Source organism: Ambystoma mexicanum, chromosome 12 (genome assembly GCF_040938575.1).
Source record: "Ambystoma mexicanum isolate Mex_15411 chromosome 12, UKY_AmexF1_1, whole genome shotgun sequence".
Classification (NCBI taxonomy): Eukaryota; Metazoa; Chordata; class Amphibia; order Caudata; family Ambystomatidae; genus Ambystoma; species Ambystoma mexicanum.
The window spans coordinates 1,224,638,189-1,224,658,101 of record NC_090936.1 but is presented as its reverse complement, the minus strand read 5'-3'; the positions used below and the strand labels follow the sequence as shown (position 1 = coordinate 1,224,658,101).

General features: G+C 47.8%; 1 protein-coding gene across 5 annotated transcripts in view; it reads right to left on the bottom strand.

Annotated features, from left to right (window-relative positions):
- CHPT1 (choline phosphotransferase 1) overlaps positions 1-19,913 on the bottom strand; it is a 759,006-nt gene that overhangs the window by 439,235 nt on the left and 299,858 nt on the right. For all 5 annotated transcript variants that reach the window (XR_011281925.1, XR_011281924.1, XM_069629892.1 and 2 more), the window contains exons 5-6: positions 15,552-15,683; positions 4,508-4,666 (exon numbers count right to left, since the gene is read on the bottom strand). Coding sequence is in view for 3 of the 5 variants with exons in the window: in XM_069629892.1 (XP_069485993.1) it covers positions 4,508-4,666; positions 15,552-15,683 (291 nt within the window). In the remaining 2 variants the exon portion in view is untranslated. The remainder of the gene's footprint in view (positions 1-4,507; positions 4,667-15,551; positions 15,684-19,913) is intronic.

The following is a 19,913-nucleotide window of genomic DNA, read 5'->3' as shown; positions in this document are numbered from 1 at the left end:
AACGGCCTCACACATAGAATCCTTGCCATCCTGAACCATGGCAAGGAAACCATCCCGTTCATCCCCTTCGGGAATACGTTCAGCCGCCAAGGAAACAGTTCCACAGAGTGTGCGTGAAACGAGACAAGGCACAAATGGAGTTGGCCGCCTGAAGCGCCATACCCCCTGCAGAAAACACTTTCTTCGCCCAGCCGTCAAAACGCTTGTCATCCCTATTATTAGGGAGAATTCTCTGTTAGGCTGAATTTCCTAACCTAGTGAGTCCCCTAGCAGCTTTGCTGGATTTCTGGAGTTTGTTTTTTTTCTCCTGCCAAGAGTGAGACTCTTTTTCTCTCACTCTTGGACATGATTTATGGTGTTCCTTTGAATGTTAATGTGTTTCATGGGCTATGGGGTCTTTTACTCCATAGGGTCTCATATGTTTTTCTTATGTGTGTTACACAGCACCCTCCGTGCAGTAACACAGGGGTGTCATAGTGACCCCCCCAACAAAGACTCCATACCCTGGGTCTCCCAGGGCATGTAAAGTCACCATTGGCTTCGCTAGTCCCAAATTATGAACAGCAACCAGTACAAACCATCATATTGTGGACGTATTGGTCAGGGCAATTCTATTGCCCCGGGGTCTGTTGTTCGAGGGGGCACGTCTCCGTCCCCCCTGATTGAGTTTTGGCTGGTGGCAGTGGATACTACTTTTTATATTCAACCGCAAATATATCTCTATGGGATTTTCCCATTGTTCGAGGCTACCAACTTTAATTATTTAATTCTTATAGCCTCGAACATACCGCCGGTTTATTTATTTAATATTAATTCGCCGGTTGGTATTTTCTGCCAGAACTTGGTTTTAAAATGGCGTTTGTGTTCGCCTCTGTTACTCCAAACCAAAGGTCGAGCCCTTTGTTCCACTTTTTGGTTTTGGCGGGCTTTTCCACAGAAGCCTCCAAAAGTGGTGCCACTCTGTCTGGGTACCACAGGGGGTATGGGAGGGGGTTTAGGCACCCTGGACTGAGTTACCTTGGTAACTCAAGTCGCACTCTGGTGTGATTGGCCCAAGTGGTGAGCCGGCCGGCTCACCACTTAGCATGTTTGATTGACAGCTAGGCTGAGTGAATGGGGGTGTGCTGCATAAAAGCAGGGCTTTTGGGACTGGAACTTCAGAAGTCGCCACAGGACCTGAAAATCCGACGAGGGAGAAGCTGAGCCGACCTGCTACGAGGACACCACCGGTGGAGCCCTGCTGAACCGACTCACCACTTCCCAACGACAGAGAAGATCTCCCGGCTGGAGAGTCTTCTTCCCCTGACTGGTGGGCACAACCAGTTTACCTTCTTTTTCTCGCATCCCAGGACGTCTTGTGGTCGAATTGCCCGTGCCAAGCACCCCGGCAACCGGATAGCCACTTACCACTGGACCGCGAATAAAAGGACTGCCCCTTTTAATTGAGAACTCCGCGGCTGGTTTCTTCCCTGGCAGTGCAACGGACTCCTGCTTTCCTCCCCGACGAGATCCTCTCTTCCCCCGGACGAAGCACCGACTTGCATCCGCTGCCAGGAACAACTGCCCCTGCTGGAGTATTCTCACCATTTTAAGGTACCGTGTCCGCCAGGCCTCCCTTTCTAAAGATTTCTACAAGGTAATAATAATCCCTTAACCTTCTGGACTGGGCTGGCCACCTTGACCATCTAACTGGTCCCTTTCTTTTTGGTCCAACTCTTTCTGAACTTATTGCGAGACTTTTGGGCACTTTGAACCGTGTGACCTTGGACACATTTCGACCGGAGCCTCTTAAAGTGGGTCTGGCCTTGTTAACTTTGACTTCACGGTTTGAACCTGCCCTCTTCTCCTACTGTGTTCTTCCGAAAATGTTGGGATCTGTTTCTATCTTTACTCTGCCTTTCTCTCCCTTTTAAACCGATTGATCAGAGTGCCATCTGCATTAAGCGCTCACCGCTGTCTGAAAATAAGTGTTGCTTTACTTAAGACTTGTCTAACTAATCGTTGAAGGGAGTGTATATCTTTTAGTGACCGTGTTTTTAAACTGCTTGATATTAATGCCAGTGTGTTTTATTAGATGTGTTTTTAAATAAATAATTATATCTCTTTAACACCAAGCTCTGGTCAGTGTTTGCTTGTTCTACTGTGTTCTTTTGACAGACTGCTACCAAGTGGGTATGTGTGGTACAGACTGCTACCAAGTGGGTTTACTGCCAAACACCTGTAGTCTTAAATCTTTTGCAGTGGTCCCAGAGGGAACTGCACAGGTTTCTGCCTAACACCTATCAGGAGGGATGGTAGGGTACGACGCCTGCTTTGCCGGGGCCGTAGCCGCCTGCACCACTAAACTCTCCGGAGTCGGGTGCTTGGACAAGTAGCAGGGGTCATTACTGGTTGGGCGGTATTTTCGCGGCAAGGACTTGCTCACTGCCGGGAGACTCTCCGGAGCAGTCCAAGCCGCTGCCACCCTTCTTTGCAGAGCCATATGGAATGGCATTACCGGGTCAGTTGGCGGACCAATGTCGAGGATATCCGTATGGTCATCCTGAACAAACTCCCCTGGGGAGCAGACCATCCTAAGTACTCGGTGACCCGTGACATAAGTCGCCGGTACAAAGAATCAGCATGAGTGCCAGGCTCAGGCCTACAAAACTCCACCTCCGGAGAGGTGTCCAGCCCACTAGCATCATGCAGGGACTGCCTCAGGTCCTCAAACTGGCTATGGCCCGAGAGAATCTCGTCAGGCACCATGCCATCATCAGAGCCCTCATCCACCTCTGAAATGAATTCAAGATGGCGGTAAGAAGGCACAGAACTGGAACCAAAGCCATGCTTGACCTTGGCCAGAGCTTTCATAGGTGGTTCCCCCGAGCCACGGGGTACCCCTGTCGACACAGCCCCGAAAGGCGTCGAGGGCGTCGAGTGAATCGGCGCAGATGTCGAGAGAATCGGCCTTGACGACAGACGCGGCGCCGACAGCATCGATGGCATTGACACAGGCCTCGAGGGAGGAGCCCCGAGCGTGTCCCTCGACATCCTGGGAGCCGACGGCGTCGACGACTTCTTCGGAGGCGCAGCCTCGAGAGAGTCTGTCGACGACCTCAGCGCCACAGGCGTCGATGTCTTCTTCGAAGACTTTACAGGTTCCCTCGGTCTCAAGCGCGTCGAGGATCGGGACCTGGACCGGGCATGCCGAGAACGATTCCCCTTGTCCGAGCGGGACCTTTCCCGCGAATCGTGACGTCCATCCGAGCCCGAAGGCGTGCGAGCAGCATCTCTCGGCTGATCACGACCGACGCCACTCGGAGGCGCGGACGGACCAGTGCCCTGCGATTCGAGAATCGCCAACATTTTCTTCCCGAAGGAAGCCCATTCCTCCGGTGTCGCATGCTTGGTGGGGTAAGCGACCCGCCGATGGGCGGAGTCCTCGGATGAGGACGGAGAAGGCGACCGATGACGGCGCTTCCGGGAGTGCCTCGAAGAGGAGTGGTGAGACCGACTCCGGGACCGAGACCCACTGGACTTCCGATGACGACGCGGAGATTCGCCCCTCGAGTCGTCTGTCGGAAGCCCCGCAGACCTCGACTTCCAGGGCTTGGACAACTTACCTGCCGATAACTTCTTCTTGCGCTCCCGCAAGGCTGTCGACGTGAGCGACTGGCAGTCGAAACAGTCATCCGTGTCATGGGCCTCCCCGAGGCACCAGAGGCAGGCGGCGTGCGAGTCCGTGACCGACATCTTGGACCCACAGTCCCCGCACTTCTTAAAGCCCGGACGCGGTGTGGATGACGAGGTAGACATCTTCACAAAGAATAACTTCACAAACGAACAACAGAAACTCCAAAGAGTCGAGGCGTACCGAGATTCACGAAGCGAACACGTTCGCGGAAAAAACGGAACTGAGGCTATGGGCGTCGTGCGTCCTACTTATAACATCCAGTGACGTCGGCTGTCTGAGGAGGTCGAAGATTTTCTGAAGAAGCACAGCTGTGGTGATTACTGTCATAGATATGGAATACGTCGGAGGACCCAATCCCCTCGAAATATTTATCTCATGAATATTAATGAGGCAACCTGAGAATCTGACATGTTTTTGGGCCTCGAAGCTTGACGTTGGACAACCCTGCAATAGGAGAACGTTTGTTCCAATCGAATAATACATCCATGCTGTTAAATGAGAAGCCTAATGAGAAAAATAAAGTCAGTAAAGGAACCCAGGATGAGGATAAGGGGGAACCCATGAGATTGTCCTTTACTCCGCCATATAGTTCGAACAAATTTGACAACGGTTTGTGTTACAGTATGCATCACATGGGGTGATGGTAGACTCATGACATTACAATAGCACACAGAGATTTTTTTCTCCACAAACAGTTGGCTTTTCATTGGAAACAGTTGTAATGGAAGAATTGATACAGCCATAAACTATCCACAGGTGCACCATTGAGACCAGAGCAGAAATATGCAAGTAGTAATAGAAGCAATTGGAAGAAGAAAGAGGATTCCTTACCACCAGTTTACTTGCAATTTTAGCAAACACAAATCCAAATGTTAAAGTATAAAGACATGGATGACTTTCAAACAGTTCAGTTGTTGATTTTTTGTAGATCATCAGCGCAAGGGCGAGGACTAGTCCAATATGGAGGCCTGGTGAAAGAATGCTGGTTCCCTGGAAGACAAAACAATCACAGCACCTTTTCATGATCAATTTGACCGTATTGGAAATTAACACAGCTTCTCCCTGAACACAGAGTGTATGTATGTATTGTATGTATTTATTTTTTGTATAGCGCCGATAGCCCGTGGGCATCAGGGCGCTTAGGCAAACAACGAAAAACAAAACAATACAATAGGAACGTCTGCGCTAAGCCATGAGGTGGTCATAATCCCCCGTATCCCAGTTCATCATCTGAAAAGATGATGGCAGCGTTGGTCATATTAAGGAGTAATGGGGTCAAAACATGGGGATTGGGAATGGGAAGAGTTGTAGGGATTAAGTCAATGGAATCCAGAACATGGAATGCCAGGTCTGTTACTGATGAATACACTGGATTAATGATCTAGAAGTGCACTCTGAGTTACAGTGTCCGCATTCCTGGGTCGGTGGGAGATGCTGAACGAATGGTAGTATCCTCAGAGCTCATCTGGATTCTAGAAGGGAACGCCTAACTCTTTAATGAAGACATTGTTTTTAAACAGTGGGCAGCTTGTTTTCCATTTCATTTCTTTTGTCACTTTCTGAAATTGCAGTCATACAGCGGAATAGCCATTCAGTGTTCTCTCATCTAACAGATGCCTGTAATTTATTACACGATCACAGTGCCTGCCCAGCACCATAAAGATACATCCCTAGAAAAATCTTTAAAATCCTACGAGACCTGCTAGTTGAACAAGTTAGTCTATCTACTCGACCCAAACTCAAACCATCACACAATAATATTTCTTTATGGAAAAAAACACTGACACCAACAGAGACATTACACCAGCAATATTAATGTGCCTTTTCATTATTCTCCTCCTCCTGGATACATTGGAACACAGTAGCCTCAAAACCGCAGAGATCACAAGATCCCAGACATATAGAGTACTTTGAGGCTACTTTGAGGGTAATGATACATTTGAGTGAGATGCTTAGAGTTTACAATAGCTTGTTGGTTTGAATTAGGATAAGCTTTAAAGTTCAAATCAGAGTAAGGATGAGGATAAATGATAGCATATACAATGGCCCATCAGCCAAGGCCCACGATTGGGTTGCAGTGCGAGTTAGTATTTTTACTTATTAAACACAAAGAGCACTAAACAGTGCAGGATTTTACCAGAAACAATATGAGTGGCTGTAACTAGCACAATTATTTTAATATGAGTAACAGTGCATGTTCTTACTTAAAGATTCAATGTTTTGTACCCCACAATGCAGCCGCTCACTGAGGTGTGTCACATTGCGCAACCGCAGTGATAGAAGGTACTACAAGCCGCTGCTACTGTTGCCTCGATAGACACTCATTAAAACGGATGAGCAGGGCCACTCATGAATATAAATGAGACTGGAATCCATGGTCTACAAGCTAACTTTACTTGAAGGGAAACTATTTCTATTTTTGGTGCGGGGGCTCAACATTGGATATCTCGTCGGCCTCCTCCCCAGGGGATGGGTAGGGGTGTTGTGGCCACAGGCCCAGGCTCCCAGGCAGCTACCTCTCCACCCCAGCTCATCTCTTCTGATCCGTCCCGTTAGGAATGTGGCAAAAAGTCTGTGTTGATGCTGCACTGTCATGATCACTCCTGAGATTTCGGATATTCCCTCTATGGCACAGTACTTCCAATGGAAGCACAACTGTGGGTCCTTGCTTCCCACAATGTACCTGCAGCTGTCTGGTGCTTGTTGCTGAAGTTGTTGAGCTGAAGCCTAGGGAACTCGGATAATCTTGTTCTGCCTCACTACGGTCTTGCAGGTACCGTATTCTTGAGTTCAAGCTTATAAACTCCAAATAGAAATCAGAGGATCATTTTTCTGACTAGTTACATGGCTATAACAAGACATTTACAAAGTCAAATTAATTGATGCAGGCCTGAATCTTGTAGCCTAAAACTTCACCATGTAGGTTGAATAGACCACTCTGATACCTTTTCATTTGTCAACTAGTTACAAGTCTTAGTGACCACTCCTCTGTGATGTCTAGTGAAAATAAACGGAGCATTATATCCGCCAGGCAGAGCTTTGGTTCTCAATACACATTCACCTCCCAGAGACTGCTTCACCATCAGGCTTGAACGGCAGAGTGTCACGTATTGATTCCTGCAATCAAGAGGGCAGCCATAGACCATGCTGATCACAGGGTCCAGTACCAGGAAAATGGTACTCTTATCTGCCCAAAAATTATTCAGCTGTGCTAGTGGTGGAGTCTGGTCTGTAAGAGATGTTCAGATCACAATAGACATGAATTCTTTGTTTTGTAATATTACATTTTTGTTTTTTCGTTATATATTTAATGATGTATTATTTTTATTTGTTTGTTACAGCCCACTTGAGAAAGGCCCATTACTTGAAGTATGTTGTGGTACAAAGTTGAAAATCTCAGTTAACTTAAGATGGCTATGGGAGAGCTTCGAACCCCTGTGCTTCGCTCACTGCTTACCCATAGCATAACTTGGTCAACCGTAGACAAGATACCAGAACATGCATCACCTTAGACGGGGACATCTTTGTCCTCCCCAAAAACTACAAATTGCAGAGGATGTAGACTCCCACCGTCATTGTAGCTGCCGCTACAATTTCAGGATCTAACCTAGTTATAGCTGCACCAATATTTAAACTGACCCTGGCAGCAACAACAAATCCTCATGAATCACAGCCATAGAACACGCCAAATGGTTGATACCCTTATTAAGGCACCACATGGAAAATGTACATTATCTGCACACATATGGACTGGCACAGAGCATCACCTCCATGACCTCTTCTGGCATATCCCTCTTCTGGTATCTCAGACTTGCAAGAGCCAGGAATAAATGTTTAGACGTTGACAGGCAACCCTACTACAAGCCTGCAAAGGCAAGTCTTCTCTTCTGGCGTTCCTCTACACATGCAGATCGACAATTCTAGATAGCCGGGATAACAAGTACTCACGACACAATCAGTGCCACGAGGATCATTCTGGTTCTGAACCCCCTGAACACAACATGGATGAGAAGAACTGAAGGGAACAAATAGACAAAGTCTCAGTCCATAACCAACAGATCTTCCAACAAGAAATTATCTGAATGAAAATTGGCTACATTTTGCGTTTGTACTGCCGGCAAACATGTCGAATTGGGGAACCCCTCGACAAGGAGAAGACCAACACCGCTACCTCCTGGAGCAGCTTCCATTATTGAGACACACCAGTCAGCCTGCTGTGGGCCACCACCTAGATCTTCATCTTGCCTGCCGGTATGAGAATTCCATATGGCTCCCAGGGCCCATTAGCACACCAACTTGCCTTTACTGAAAGGATGAATGGACCCACACCACCCTGATTGTTCATGTAGTGCAAGGCAAAGGCACTGTAGGTTGGGTGCGTCATTAGGGCTACCTTGTTCTTATGAAAAACTGCAAAGGTTCATAGCTACGAGGAACACCACCTTCCATGTGAAGTGTTGTATATCAGCCTTATGCATAGGTTCAAAAGGAGGACCAGTTAGTTTAGAAAGGACAACACTGAACTCCGAAAGGGGAAAATGCCTCCCAACTGATGGGCACATCTTTCTAAGACCCTCAAGGAAGTCTAATTACCAGTGCAGCAACAAGAGCAGGTTGGGAGAGTGACTTTTTGTAAGCAGTAATAGCAGCCAAGGGAACTTTTATCGATGGAAAAGATAAACCATATTTTGCCAGATGAAGCAGAGAAAGGAGTCTGGTCTCGGGTGTGCAGAAGACATGACCCTCACAACAACTGGCACCACACAGCACATCCACTTGCAAACATAGTCACCTAGCATGTTCAAATGATAATACTGCATTAGCTCAGGAGCCATGCTGTCAGGTTAAGTAATGAAAAATTGTGGTGAAAGTTGCTGCTTTTCAATCTGGCTAGAAGGTCTCACATGCATGACAGTCTCTTGTGATTCGGAGTGAGCAGCAGGTCTGGGAACCACCACTGTCATTGCCAGGCCGATCAAGATAATGGTCGCTGCTTTGGCTTGTTTCAGTCTGGTATAGAAATCAGACGGGTAGGGAAACCTCTCTCACCAGTCTATCAAACAAAAGGGCGTCCCTTAGTGACCCTGATACCTGGAGACGAGGCCTTGGCGTTGAAAAGTTTCAGTTCTGAGGAAAAGATCTATTTTGGGAGCCCCAGCAGTGGAACAGATATTTTTAAAAATCTCGTTTACAGTCCACCAAGTCTTCCGTGAATGACCTCGCGGCATATGCTTGAGGGTTTAGAACTCCAGGGATGTGTACTTGCATTGGTGAAAGTATTCAAAATTGCATGGTGAAACCTAGGCCTTTTTTCCATCTGTCCAGGATTCTCAAACTTAGGTGTGTTTTTCTCCCGTTTTTAAAATTGCACTGTGATAGTCCTTTAAATCTGAGTGTCTGTCGCCTTGTCCAATTGTTCAACTTGTCTCTCCTCGCTCTGTCTCGTCCGCTTGCATCCTGCCCTGTGCCCTTCCCTAGTGTTCTCCCCTTCCCTCTCCCTTCTTCTCTCCTCTCCCTACCTTCTCTATGGTGCTCTCTGTCTCTCCTATTTTCTCTAACTGCTTCTCTATCAACTATCCTGCTCTCTTCACTAAATTTGGTAGGAAGAAGTTTAAAAAGGACATCCTGGTCTCCAACCCAGGCCACCCTATCGCTGACACCTATACCAGTGCCTCCTCCAGGCAAACTTTCACCAACATCCTGTTTGTCGTTCCCTCACCAGACCCATGGACCCTACATATGGTCTCTGTGCTTACTCCTTTCTCTTCTTCTTCTCCCATTAATGGTGGCACCCGGTGGGAGGCCCTTCTGGCCTCCTACCACTCCTCTAAGGTGATCATTAAGGTTTTTGTGAATGGTACCGTCTTGGTCCAAGGCCCTCAGGCCAGCCTTCTCTTCGATAGACGCTTCCCGCGCCTTGCCAATTTCCTTTCCATCCCCCCCTCTAAGGCTTCCTCGCCTCCCCCTGCTGTCTCCTCCTTGGCTCCCTTGCCCTCTCCTCCTTCCCGTTCTGCCACCCCCCAAACTTTTTCTACACCTCCACAGGGGGTACCTCTGATTTGTACCCCTCCCAGGAAGTCTTTCAAGGATGGCAACCTTCTCCATATTTCCATTGTTCACAGCCAGCTCTGTCACGAGCTTCGGCAATCCGCTCCCTGACGGCTACAAGATCTCTCCGCGCCCAGGTCCAACCATTCTGGAGGGGGTGTAGCCCTAATCTTCCCCGAGTGGGATTCCTGCATCTGTCATTCCTATGCAGGCCTACTCCTCTTTCGAATGACTCGTCTGCAGGTTCTCGCTCTCTCCTAGCCATTCCCTTACTGTGGCTACTATCCATCGACCTCCTGGTCAGATCTCCTCCTTCCTCTCCGAGTGGGCGGACCTCTCCTCTTCACTCCTAGTCTCAACCACTCAACTCCTTCTTGGAGACTTCAACATCCACCTGGATGCTTCCTGTCCTTCCTCTGGACTCTTTTGCGACCTGTGCGACTCCCTCTCACTCTCTATTCTCCCCTCTGGCCCACTCACTCTGCAGGGCACTCTCTGGATGTTCCGATCTTCTCAGACCTTCCCCTTTCTATCCCTCTCACCACTCCTCTCTCCTGGAGTGATCACTTTCTCCTTTCCTCCCAGCTCACCCTCTCTACCCCTCAGGCCAAGCCAACTCCATCACTGCCAACCACCTTCTGTCATCCGACCCATGAAGCGTGTGTCAGTTGAGGCTTTCGACGCCACTTTCTCACCCCCCTAGCCCCTTTTGGCTGACTCGCACCCTGACGCAACCCTTTCCATGCTCCACTCTGCTATATCAGATACACTATGTTCTTGCCCCTGTCAGGAGTCACGATACTTGCCTGAAGCCCAAAGCCAAGTGCAACTCCTGGTACGACTCCGACTTCATCACCCTTAAACGCAAATGCAGGGTGGCTGAGAGGAAATGTCGTGCTTCATGTACATCCTCTGACAAACTGGCCTGCCGCCTACTCCAAAGGCAATACCAGATCGCTGTCCTCACCAAGAAGAGAGCTCACATCCAAGCCCGTGTCTCTGCGGCATCTAACAACTCAGCTGAACTCTCTAAAATCTGCAAAGAACTGGCCAATCCTGCCCCAGTGTCTACCTCTCCTGTGTCTTTCCAGGCCCTCTGCACAGCACTGGCTTCTCATTTCATCTCTAAAACTCAGGACATCCTGTCTTCTCTCTCCTCCTCTCCCCTTCCTCCCTCTACTCCCTGCTCGTCTTCGGCCACCTCTCCTCCCTCCTTCTCTTCCTATCCCCTGTTCTCCCCAGATGAGGTTTCTAGACAAGTCCGATCTATGAAAGTCTCGTCAAAACAGGTTCATCCCTGTTCCTCCAAAACCATCAAGGACCACAATGACTCCCTGGTTCCTGCCCTGGCCAACTTCTGCAATCACTCCTTTGCCACTGGATTCTTCCCTTCCCCCTGGATTCTTCCCTTCCCCCCTGAAGCACTCCCTTGTGCACCCTCTTCTTAAGAAACCCTTTGCTGACCTGTCCTGCCCGGCTAACTATCGCTCAATCGCCATCACTCCTTTCCTGGGCAAACTGCTGGAAAAGCTGGCCATCTCCCAGCTCAATCTTCACACTGAATCTGTTGGTTGTCTCCATGATCATCAGTCTGGCTTCAGAGCTGCCAGAAGCACGGAACCTGCTCTCTTGAACATCCGTGAAAACCTGCTCTCCAACCTTGATTCCAACACCCCCGTGTCCTCATCTTACTAGATCGCTCTTCTGCCTTTGACAAGGTCAACCATGCCATCCTGCTCAATCGTCTCCGTGATAACCTTGAGATCACCGGTCAGGCCCTTGCGTGGCTGACTTCTTTCCTCTCCGTTCGACCCTCCAAGGTTCAACGTGGGTCCTTCCTCTCCTCTACCTGTGGTGTTCCCCAGGGGTCTAACCTCTCTCCCTGGCCGTTCAACCAATACCTGGCACTTCTTGCCCGCTGCATTGCTAGACTCTGCCCCAACTTTCAGTGCTATGCAGATAACACTCAGCTAATTTTCAGGCTACCTTCAGCCACCTCTTCTCCCTCTCTCATCTCCGACTGTCTGTCCGCCATCCAGGAGTGGTGTGCCGCCAATGATCTCTGCCTTAATGCTAATAAGACCGAGATTCTCCTCCTCGGCACACCCGCTCCCACCTTTCCTGTCACTCTCTGGCCAGCCTCTCTTGGCCCTCTGCCTGCTCCCACCTGTGAGGCTAAAAACCTTGCAGTCATCTTCGACTCCACACTCTCCTTCTCTCCTCACATCTCTGACGTCTCTAATCAGTCACACTACCAGCTGCACCTCCTCAGAGTTATTCTTCCTTTCCTCTCCTTCCCCCAGAAGCTCACCGTCTCCAGAGCTCTGGTTCTCTCGAGGCTCGACTATTGCAACAGCCTCTTTCTAAATCTGCCTGCTTCTACTCTCCGCCCTCTGCAACTCAACCAGAACAGGACAGCGATACTTGTCCTTGGCCTCAAGCCCAGGGATCGTATCTCTCCGAACTGAAAACTCTGCACTGGCTCCCAGTGGCTGCGAGGATTAAGCTCAAAACCCTCTGCATTGTCCACAAGGCCTTCTGGGGTCTGGGGCCTCAATACCTTCAACTCTCTCTACCTAAATATCTTCTTTCTCGAGCTCTTTGCTCATCCGCCTCCAACTCCCTCAGGGTCAGTCGCTTCGCCAAGCAGCGAGTTGGTGGTAGATCTCTTTCTTCAGCTGGGAGCCTCTCTCTGGAATAGCCTCCCTGCCTCCCTGAAACTTGAGGAGAACCATCTCCGGTTCCGGAAGCACCTCAAAACCTCTCTCTTTGCTTCTGCTTTTTCGCCTCCTCTCCCCTGCTGACTTCCTGGCTGGAACGGATTCTGCACTGGTTACCTGGCCACCCTCTGATCTCAGGCCCAGGTACTCTCCCCCCGCCAGTCGCACCTCTGCACTGCCTTCCTGGCAACCCCCGCACTTGGGACTGTTTTCTGCATCCCTAACAGTGCCACCACCACCTGATGCCTGCACTTATCCTTGCACTTGCCACCAACGGGCCGTTTTCTACTTATTGAAATCTCTCCACTGTCTCCCGGTGGCTGCAAGGATCAAGTTCAAAACCCTCTGCATCACCCACAAGGCTTTCTGGGGCCGGGGCCCGCACTACATCCAACTCTCTCTTCCAAAACACCTTTCTTCTCGTGCCCTTTGCTCAGCCACCTCCAACTCTCTGAAGGTCAGACGCTTCTCCGGGTAGAGAGTGGGGGGTAGATTTCTCTCCTCTCCTCTATGGGTGCCTCCCTTTGGATTGGCGTCCCTGCCCCTTTAAAACTTGAGCCGGACAACCTGAAGTTTCAGAAACAGCTCAAGACCTTCCTCTTCGGCTCCGCTTTCTCTCTCCTCTGCTGACCTACCTGTCTGCTGCGCTAACCGGTTGCTTGGCTACTCAGTATTACTAGGTACCAGGCCCCTCCTCGACCAGTAGCCCCTGCACTGCCTCCAGGCCTACCACTTACTTAGGAGCCGTAAATGGAACCCTACAGTCCCCTGCCTTCTTGCACTTACCCAGAGCAGCGCTGCCCTGGCTGCACTTATCAGAGCAATGCTACCCTGATTGCACTTTCCTCTTCCCTCACCCTACCCCCCTTAACTTTGTGTTATCGCACTTGCGCGATCTGAATGACACATGGCCTAGTAAGATCGTTTGTTTTGTCCTCCCTCTGTCTTCCCTCCCTGGTCTTGTCGCACCTAGAAACACTTGTCATATCATCCCTCCAGGCATACATCAGTTATGATCAAATGCATTGGTGTCATGCATTAGAAAGGGATTCCCCTTTGGTCAATCCAGACCTCTTGTTCCTCTGGTGTAATGTTTTTCTGGTTTTGTGCGTCAGGTTCAATGTGCATTTCCAAGGGTCTTGGCTGTGAGACCACTGGTCCTCCAAGCATTCCTGTAGGGAGTCTCATCTGCCTGTGCTCATTGGGAACAATAAAAATGCAAGATGCCATGAACCCCAGAACAGAAGACATGTTCTGATGTTGGATGGGATGAGGTCTACAGATATTTGCATTTCCTGGCCACGGAGGATAGTCTCTTCTCCAAAGGAAGGTGGGTATGCAAATTACTATACTGCACTGATGATCCCTAATAAGGGTGAAACCAGGTATGTGGTTGTCCTGGCAGCCTTGCAAATGTCTGTCTTGGGTTGATTAAGCTATGAATAAAGTAGCACTGCCCTGTTAGACAAAGACAATTTCCTGGAAAAAAAGGTTTGCATTTGAGCTCATGTGCATACCCACAATGCCTTGCTGTTGTGGCTCAGAACTGGAGGTGAACTTCCAGCGATGGCTACTAGGTGGCGTTGTGGAATGTGTGACTTGGCTCCAATGGACTTTGCTATAAATATATATAAAATAGTTGGCACGCTGATATACAATGTATTCCTACCACAGCAAACCTCTAAAATTACAACATTAAAAGCTCTGAATGTGGATACATTACCAGTTCTGCGGCTGACATGTTAGGACCAGACTGTTTATCTAAATAAATTAATTTATGTCCACCAATCAAGACTCGGGAGGATAGCTCAGGGGCAACGTGCTCGACTTTGAAGCAAGACGACACAGAGCAACACAGGTTCAATCCCCGGGTCCGCGCTTAGAAAACTCTGGGTATTAAGTGCGTTATAAATAATCAATCATAAAAGACCACACTTAATTTATACATGCATGTCCTGGAAAAATTGCCATGTTAAAGCAGACAATTTTATGCGGATTGTGGCTTCATTTTACTTGCACAGATCATGTGGTGAACCAGTTGAATTATCCATGTTGCACTTCCAGAAAGTTTTAAAGGTCCTGAAGAAGGCTGGCTTGAAATAAATCGCAGAGATAGCCGAAACTTAAGTCTACCTGTATAAAAAACATTTTTGATACATAAGCGATTTTATATAAGATGTTGAATGCTCGCAAACTCACATAGGGAAATATAATACATATTGTTTTGATGTATTTATTACACCTGGTGTTGAATACTTACTAAGAGAGCACCCCCATCATAAATATTGTGCTTTTTTCCTTATTATTGTGTATGTTGTACTTTTTGAATGTTGCCTGTGTTTAAGTTGTGCCATGTTTGATCTATTGTGCAGGTTTAAAATAAAAGGAATATATATGTTTTCATGAATCTGTCGCCGGTTTGGGGAATTTCTTTTGAAAGCAGTTATTTTAGCGCAAATTCCCTTAAAAAGGCACCATTGATACGGGATCTGGGCCCTCTACTTTGCTGTACGGTGCCAAGAGCATAGGCATGAGCAGTGGCAGGGAGAGAGCATATAGATGGGGTGCTGGGAGGGCACTGGGGAAAGTGGAAGCAAACGTGCTGCTGGCAAGAGTCTGGGCACCGGCAGTAATTCAGAAGAGTTGTGGCATTGATAATATTAGTGAAAGTGCAGGTGGGGGCGCATGCATGGCTGTGACCTAGGAGTGTGTAGGCACAGTTTGTGAGCACTTTGCTTTTGATCCTTTCCGTGTTCCTAAGTGTTCCCCCAAAATGCATGAAATCTATCCAGTGGGCTTTTTAGGGGGAAATATTTTATATTAAAGATACTAAAAGTTCCTATAGCGGTCACGGACGGCTAGAAGGACATTCTGCAAAGTAACATGTATGCCTCATTCAGCCTAATATTTTGCATGGATTCTCTTCACATAGATAGAAACTGGGCTCCCACAGGTTCAAGATTCAAGTCCAGCTCTGTCAATTAAATGTTACATTTCTGGAATGGTATGACCGCTGCTGAAAGGGAAGGAGAACCAATGAACAGCTCAACCTGCTGGTGTATTCAAAGATTGATTGCTCGTTTGGAAAGGTGTGCCAGAAGACTTACTGCAATGGTTGATCCATTCTTGCCGACGCCTCCAGTGAAGATGACAATGAAGTAGTTGGAGCAGGAGAACAAGGCACCGCCCACTATTCCAAGAATAGGGAAGGTTTTAAGCGGCAGTCCCAACAGCGGTATCTTGTTTGGGGAGTAAAAGACAGAATTAAAATAGGGCAGGTGTCCATCGGGAGGAAGACGGAGCAGATACAAACACACAGAGGCATTGCCAATGGTACTTTACAGAATCTATTCTTTCCAGCAATTTCGTTTCAACAAATGTGTTTATTGAACAAATCAGTTTATTGAAAGCCAATGAGGAATCGCTTCAACAGGAAAAGATCTTTGGAAAGATCCGTGTCCATAGAGCAAGTTAAGTGATTAGCAAAGTTTTGGAAAGAAGCATTGCCAGCCGAAAAGAAGAGTTCTGTAAAAACCCTAAATCGACAAAGACATCATTATCACAGGAAAGGCAAACACCATCTGCCTACTGTCTTTACGGTTAGCTACCACCTACGAAACTAGCCGAACTTCTGTGTGGAGCAAAATAGTTACCTTCGATTTTCATTTGCAGTTTTTACGAAACTTCCAAAGGCAGCAGTGGGTGAAAAAAATAATAATAAATATCCCAAGGCCACAGGCGACATGTTTTTGAAATATGGATTTTAGGCAATACTTTTTATTAAAATGCTCAGATGAATGCAGACAGTTTGGATTCAATTAAACACACTGGAAGCATGTCATCGCAGTCAAAAGTCACTTTGTCCCCAACGTTTGTGTGAACCCCAGAACACAATGTGCCCAGTTGTTGACTCCTAGAGCAATTATAGAAACCTTTTTAAAAATAACTAAAATCCTCACCTGCAGGAGTACATTGTGCCAAAAGGGAGGGTTAGCTCTCTTGCAGACTTGCTGCATGCATGTATCTCACCTGCTGCAGCATGACGAAGCATAGAGTACTTCTAAATGGACTCCTTGCATATGGTCTTTGCCTTCTTAATGGTGAAAGATAGGTTTGCTTTAAGGTTAGTGAAGGCATGCGTCTCATTCGGAGTTCCTCAATCAAGGAAATCATGTCCAATATGGCAGCAATGATGGGGTCAGTTCCAAACAGTGAAAGCAACTTGTGCTAGTTTACGGTTAGTGCATGAGCTAGCCTACTTCATGGCCACTCCACGTAGCCTCACATTGCAGAATCCAATTCCATCACAAAGGCTAGACATCCTACCACAAGGAAGGACTGAACTCCCTCTCTCCTATGTGTGCCAGATCTCCAGGAGCCTCTAAGCCACTGCCCTATAAGCAGCCCCCAGGTAGCCTCACACTGCAGAATCCAATTCCATCACACAGGCTAGACATCCTACCACAAGGAAGGACTGAACTCCCTCTCTCCTATGTGTGCCATATCTCCAGGAGCCTCCAGGCCACTGCCCTGTAAGCAGCCCCCAGGTAGCCTGACACTGCAGAATCCAATTCCATCACACAGGCTAGACATCCTACCACAAGGAAGGACTGAACTCCCTCTCTCCTATGTGTGCTAAACCTCAAGGAGCCTCCAAGCCACTGCACTGTAAGCGGCCTTCACATAGCCTCACATTGCAGAATCCAATTCCATCACACAGGCGGTTCCATGTGTTAATATCCCCGCAAAAATATTGCGATACAAAAATATCGCCATATTTTTGCAGCGATATTGACTCATGGACACACCCGCATTATTTTAAAATGTGTGGGGGACACCCCCGTAATTCCCGCTCCCACAAATTATCGCCCCCCAAAAAATATTGCCTATGGCGAGACAAACGGCCATATGTACAACAATATTTTTGGTGGGGATATTTTGGAGGGATAACACACAGGCTAGACATCCTACCACAAGGAAGGACTGAACTCCCTCTCTCCTATGTGTGCCAGACCTCAAGGAGCCTCCTGCACTGTAAGCGGCCTCCACGTAGCCTCACATTGCAGAATCCAATTCCATCACACAGGCTAGACATCCTACCACAAGGAAGGACTGAACTCCTTCTCTCCTATGTGTGCCAGACCTCAAGGAGCCTCTAAGCCATTGGACTGTATGCGGCCTCCACGTAGCCTCACATTGCAGAATCCAATTCCATCACACAGGTGGTTCCATGTGTTAATATCCCAGCAAAAATATCGTGATACAAAAATATCACCATATATTTGCAGCGATATTGACACCTGGACACCCCCGCATTATTTTAAAATGTGTGGGGGACACCCCCGCAATTCCCGCTCCCACAAATTATCGCCCCCCAAAAATATTGCCTATGGCGAGACAAACGGCCATATGTACAACGATATTTTTGTTGGGGATATTTTGGAGGGATAACACACAGGCTAGACATCCTACCACAAGGAAGGACTGAACTCCCTCTCTCCTATGTGTGCCAGACCTCAAGGAGCCTCCTGCACTGTAAGCGGCCTCCACGTAGCCTCACATTGCAGAATCCAATTCCACCACACAGGCTAGACATCCTACCACAAGGAAGGACTGAACTCCCTCTCTCCTATGTGTGCCAGACCTCAAGGAGCCTCCAAGTGCTCCTAGTTGAAACTGCACTTCTTGTATCGCTCAAGACCCCTTACCCAATCCCATCCACACCATTTTGGCGGGAGCTTCATGGATCTTTTTCCCCCAACATACAAGCAGACCCTCGGTTCTATCTTCATTTTTCGCCAGTCATTTTTTAGATTGGATATTTCCAAAATGTATATCGGCAAAAAACCCATCAAAACATTGCTTTTTCTTATTGGGGGGGTGTCTGCCGGCAAGCCCACCATTCCCCTACTAATGTAACTATTGCCGACCCCCCCCCTCCCCTTATATAGCCATCCCACACTTCACAATGTTTTTTGGCAAAGAAACATCAAATAAATGACTAGCAAAAAATGAACGTTGTACCAGCCCCTCACCCTCAATATCCCCTGTGTATGCGTTGATGTGTGCCATTAAATGGGTGCATGTGTGTTGAGATGAATCAGGAGATTCAGTCACTTCTCCCCATAGTGGAGCCTCTTCTTGGGAGACTAGGCATTGCGGAAAGTAGGATGTCACAGGGACAGACTCCCCTCTTCGAAGAACGAGGCAGACACTTGAGGGGCATCTTTACTGGTGTTTATTAAAATTAAGATAAAGCCTATCCTTGCTAGAGGGGTATCCCTGCCTATGAAATTACCTATAGGTGACGGTTATTAAGTCCCAAAGGAATAGGTCCATGGTCCAGAACTAGATCTAACTGACCCTACCACCATCTGAACTAACTTAAATTAGATCGGGAGAATATCTACCCGCTCATGATTGTCTCTTATGGCAATGTCTCTTCTTTATTCCAAAGTTCTTTAGTCGGATATCTCTAATTAGTCTCTTCCCACCTTCTGGATAAGTTCATGCAACTCTCTCAAAATGCACTTGTGTTTTATCACCTTTTTAGGGACAGTTTTTCGATAATCATTTTTAGCACTCTTTCTCATACTTTGCTTTAGGCTTGTATTGCAATGGGTATACATTCGTGGGACTTGACTTTCCCCCTCTCCTGAGGTTGCTCAGTTGCATTGTCTATCCTCTTGTTTGGTTCACATGATTTAATTTCACATTCACATTTATAGAATTCTCTCTCTGGTTTGCGCCACTCTACCTTCCAAGCCATGGGGTACTTCCCCTCTTCCCAAGCAGGGCATGTGTTTCCAGTTCTTAATGACTTGTCATTCACGCTTATTTGTTATTCTCTTGATCACATTAACACAGTTCCGCTTAAATGGTTTTATATTCAGTATCTCGTCAATTTCACTGGGAGGAGTTTCTCACATTCCATAATGATGCCCCGGCGATCTCCCGTTTCTCCCGCTCGCACCGTTACCTCTGTATCTGCAGGTAAACATCTTCGCACTCTGCGCTCACTCTGGTTCTCCTCCTCCGTACTGGATTTTGGGCCACTCAATGTTGTCGATGTCCAGCCCTCTGTACTTTCTCTCCAGGTGTCGTCGTCAGGAGGTTTCCCCTGCTTACAATCTTCTCTCTCTCGCTCTCCCTCTCTCTGCTACGTCTCTCCTCAGAGTGCTATCTCCTTTCAGCCTACTTGTCTCAATTATATGTACGTCTCTCCTTAAAGAGACAGATCCTTGTCCTTTTACATAATGAGGTATTTTAGTTTTGTCTTCAGCCACATCCCTGGATCTTATAATGTTCTTCATATTTGATAGTCCCGTATATGCTATGATGGTGGATGGTGTATGGAGTTCCTCACAGGAACAGGAGTCCTTGACCCCTAAAGAGTGCTGGGGAGGGGGATGTCTCCCAGTAAGGCTCCACCTACCCAGACCCCTAGAGAGGGTCTTGCTGAGTGGGCT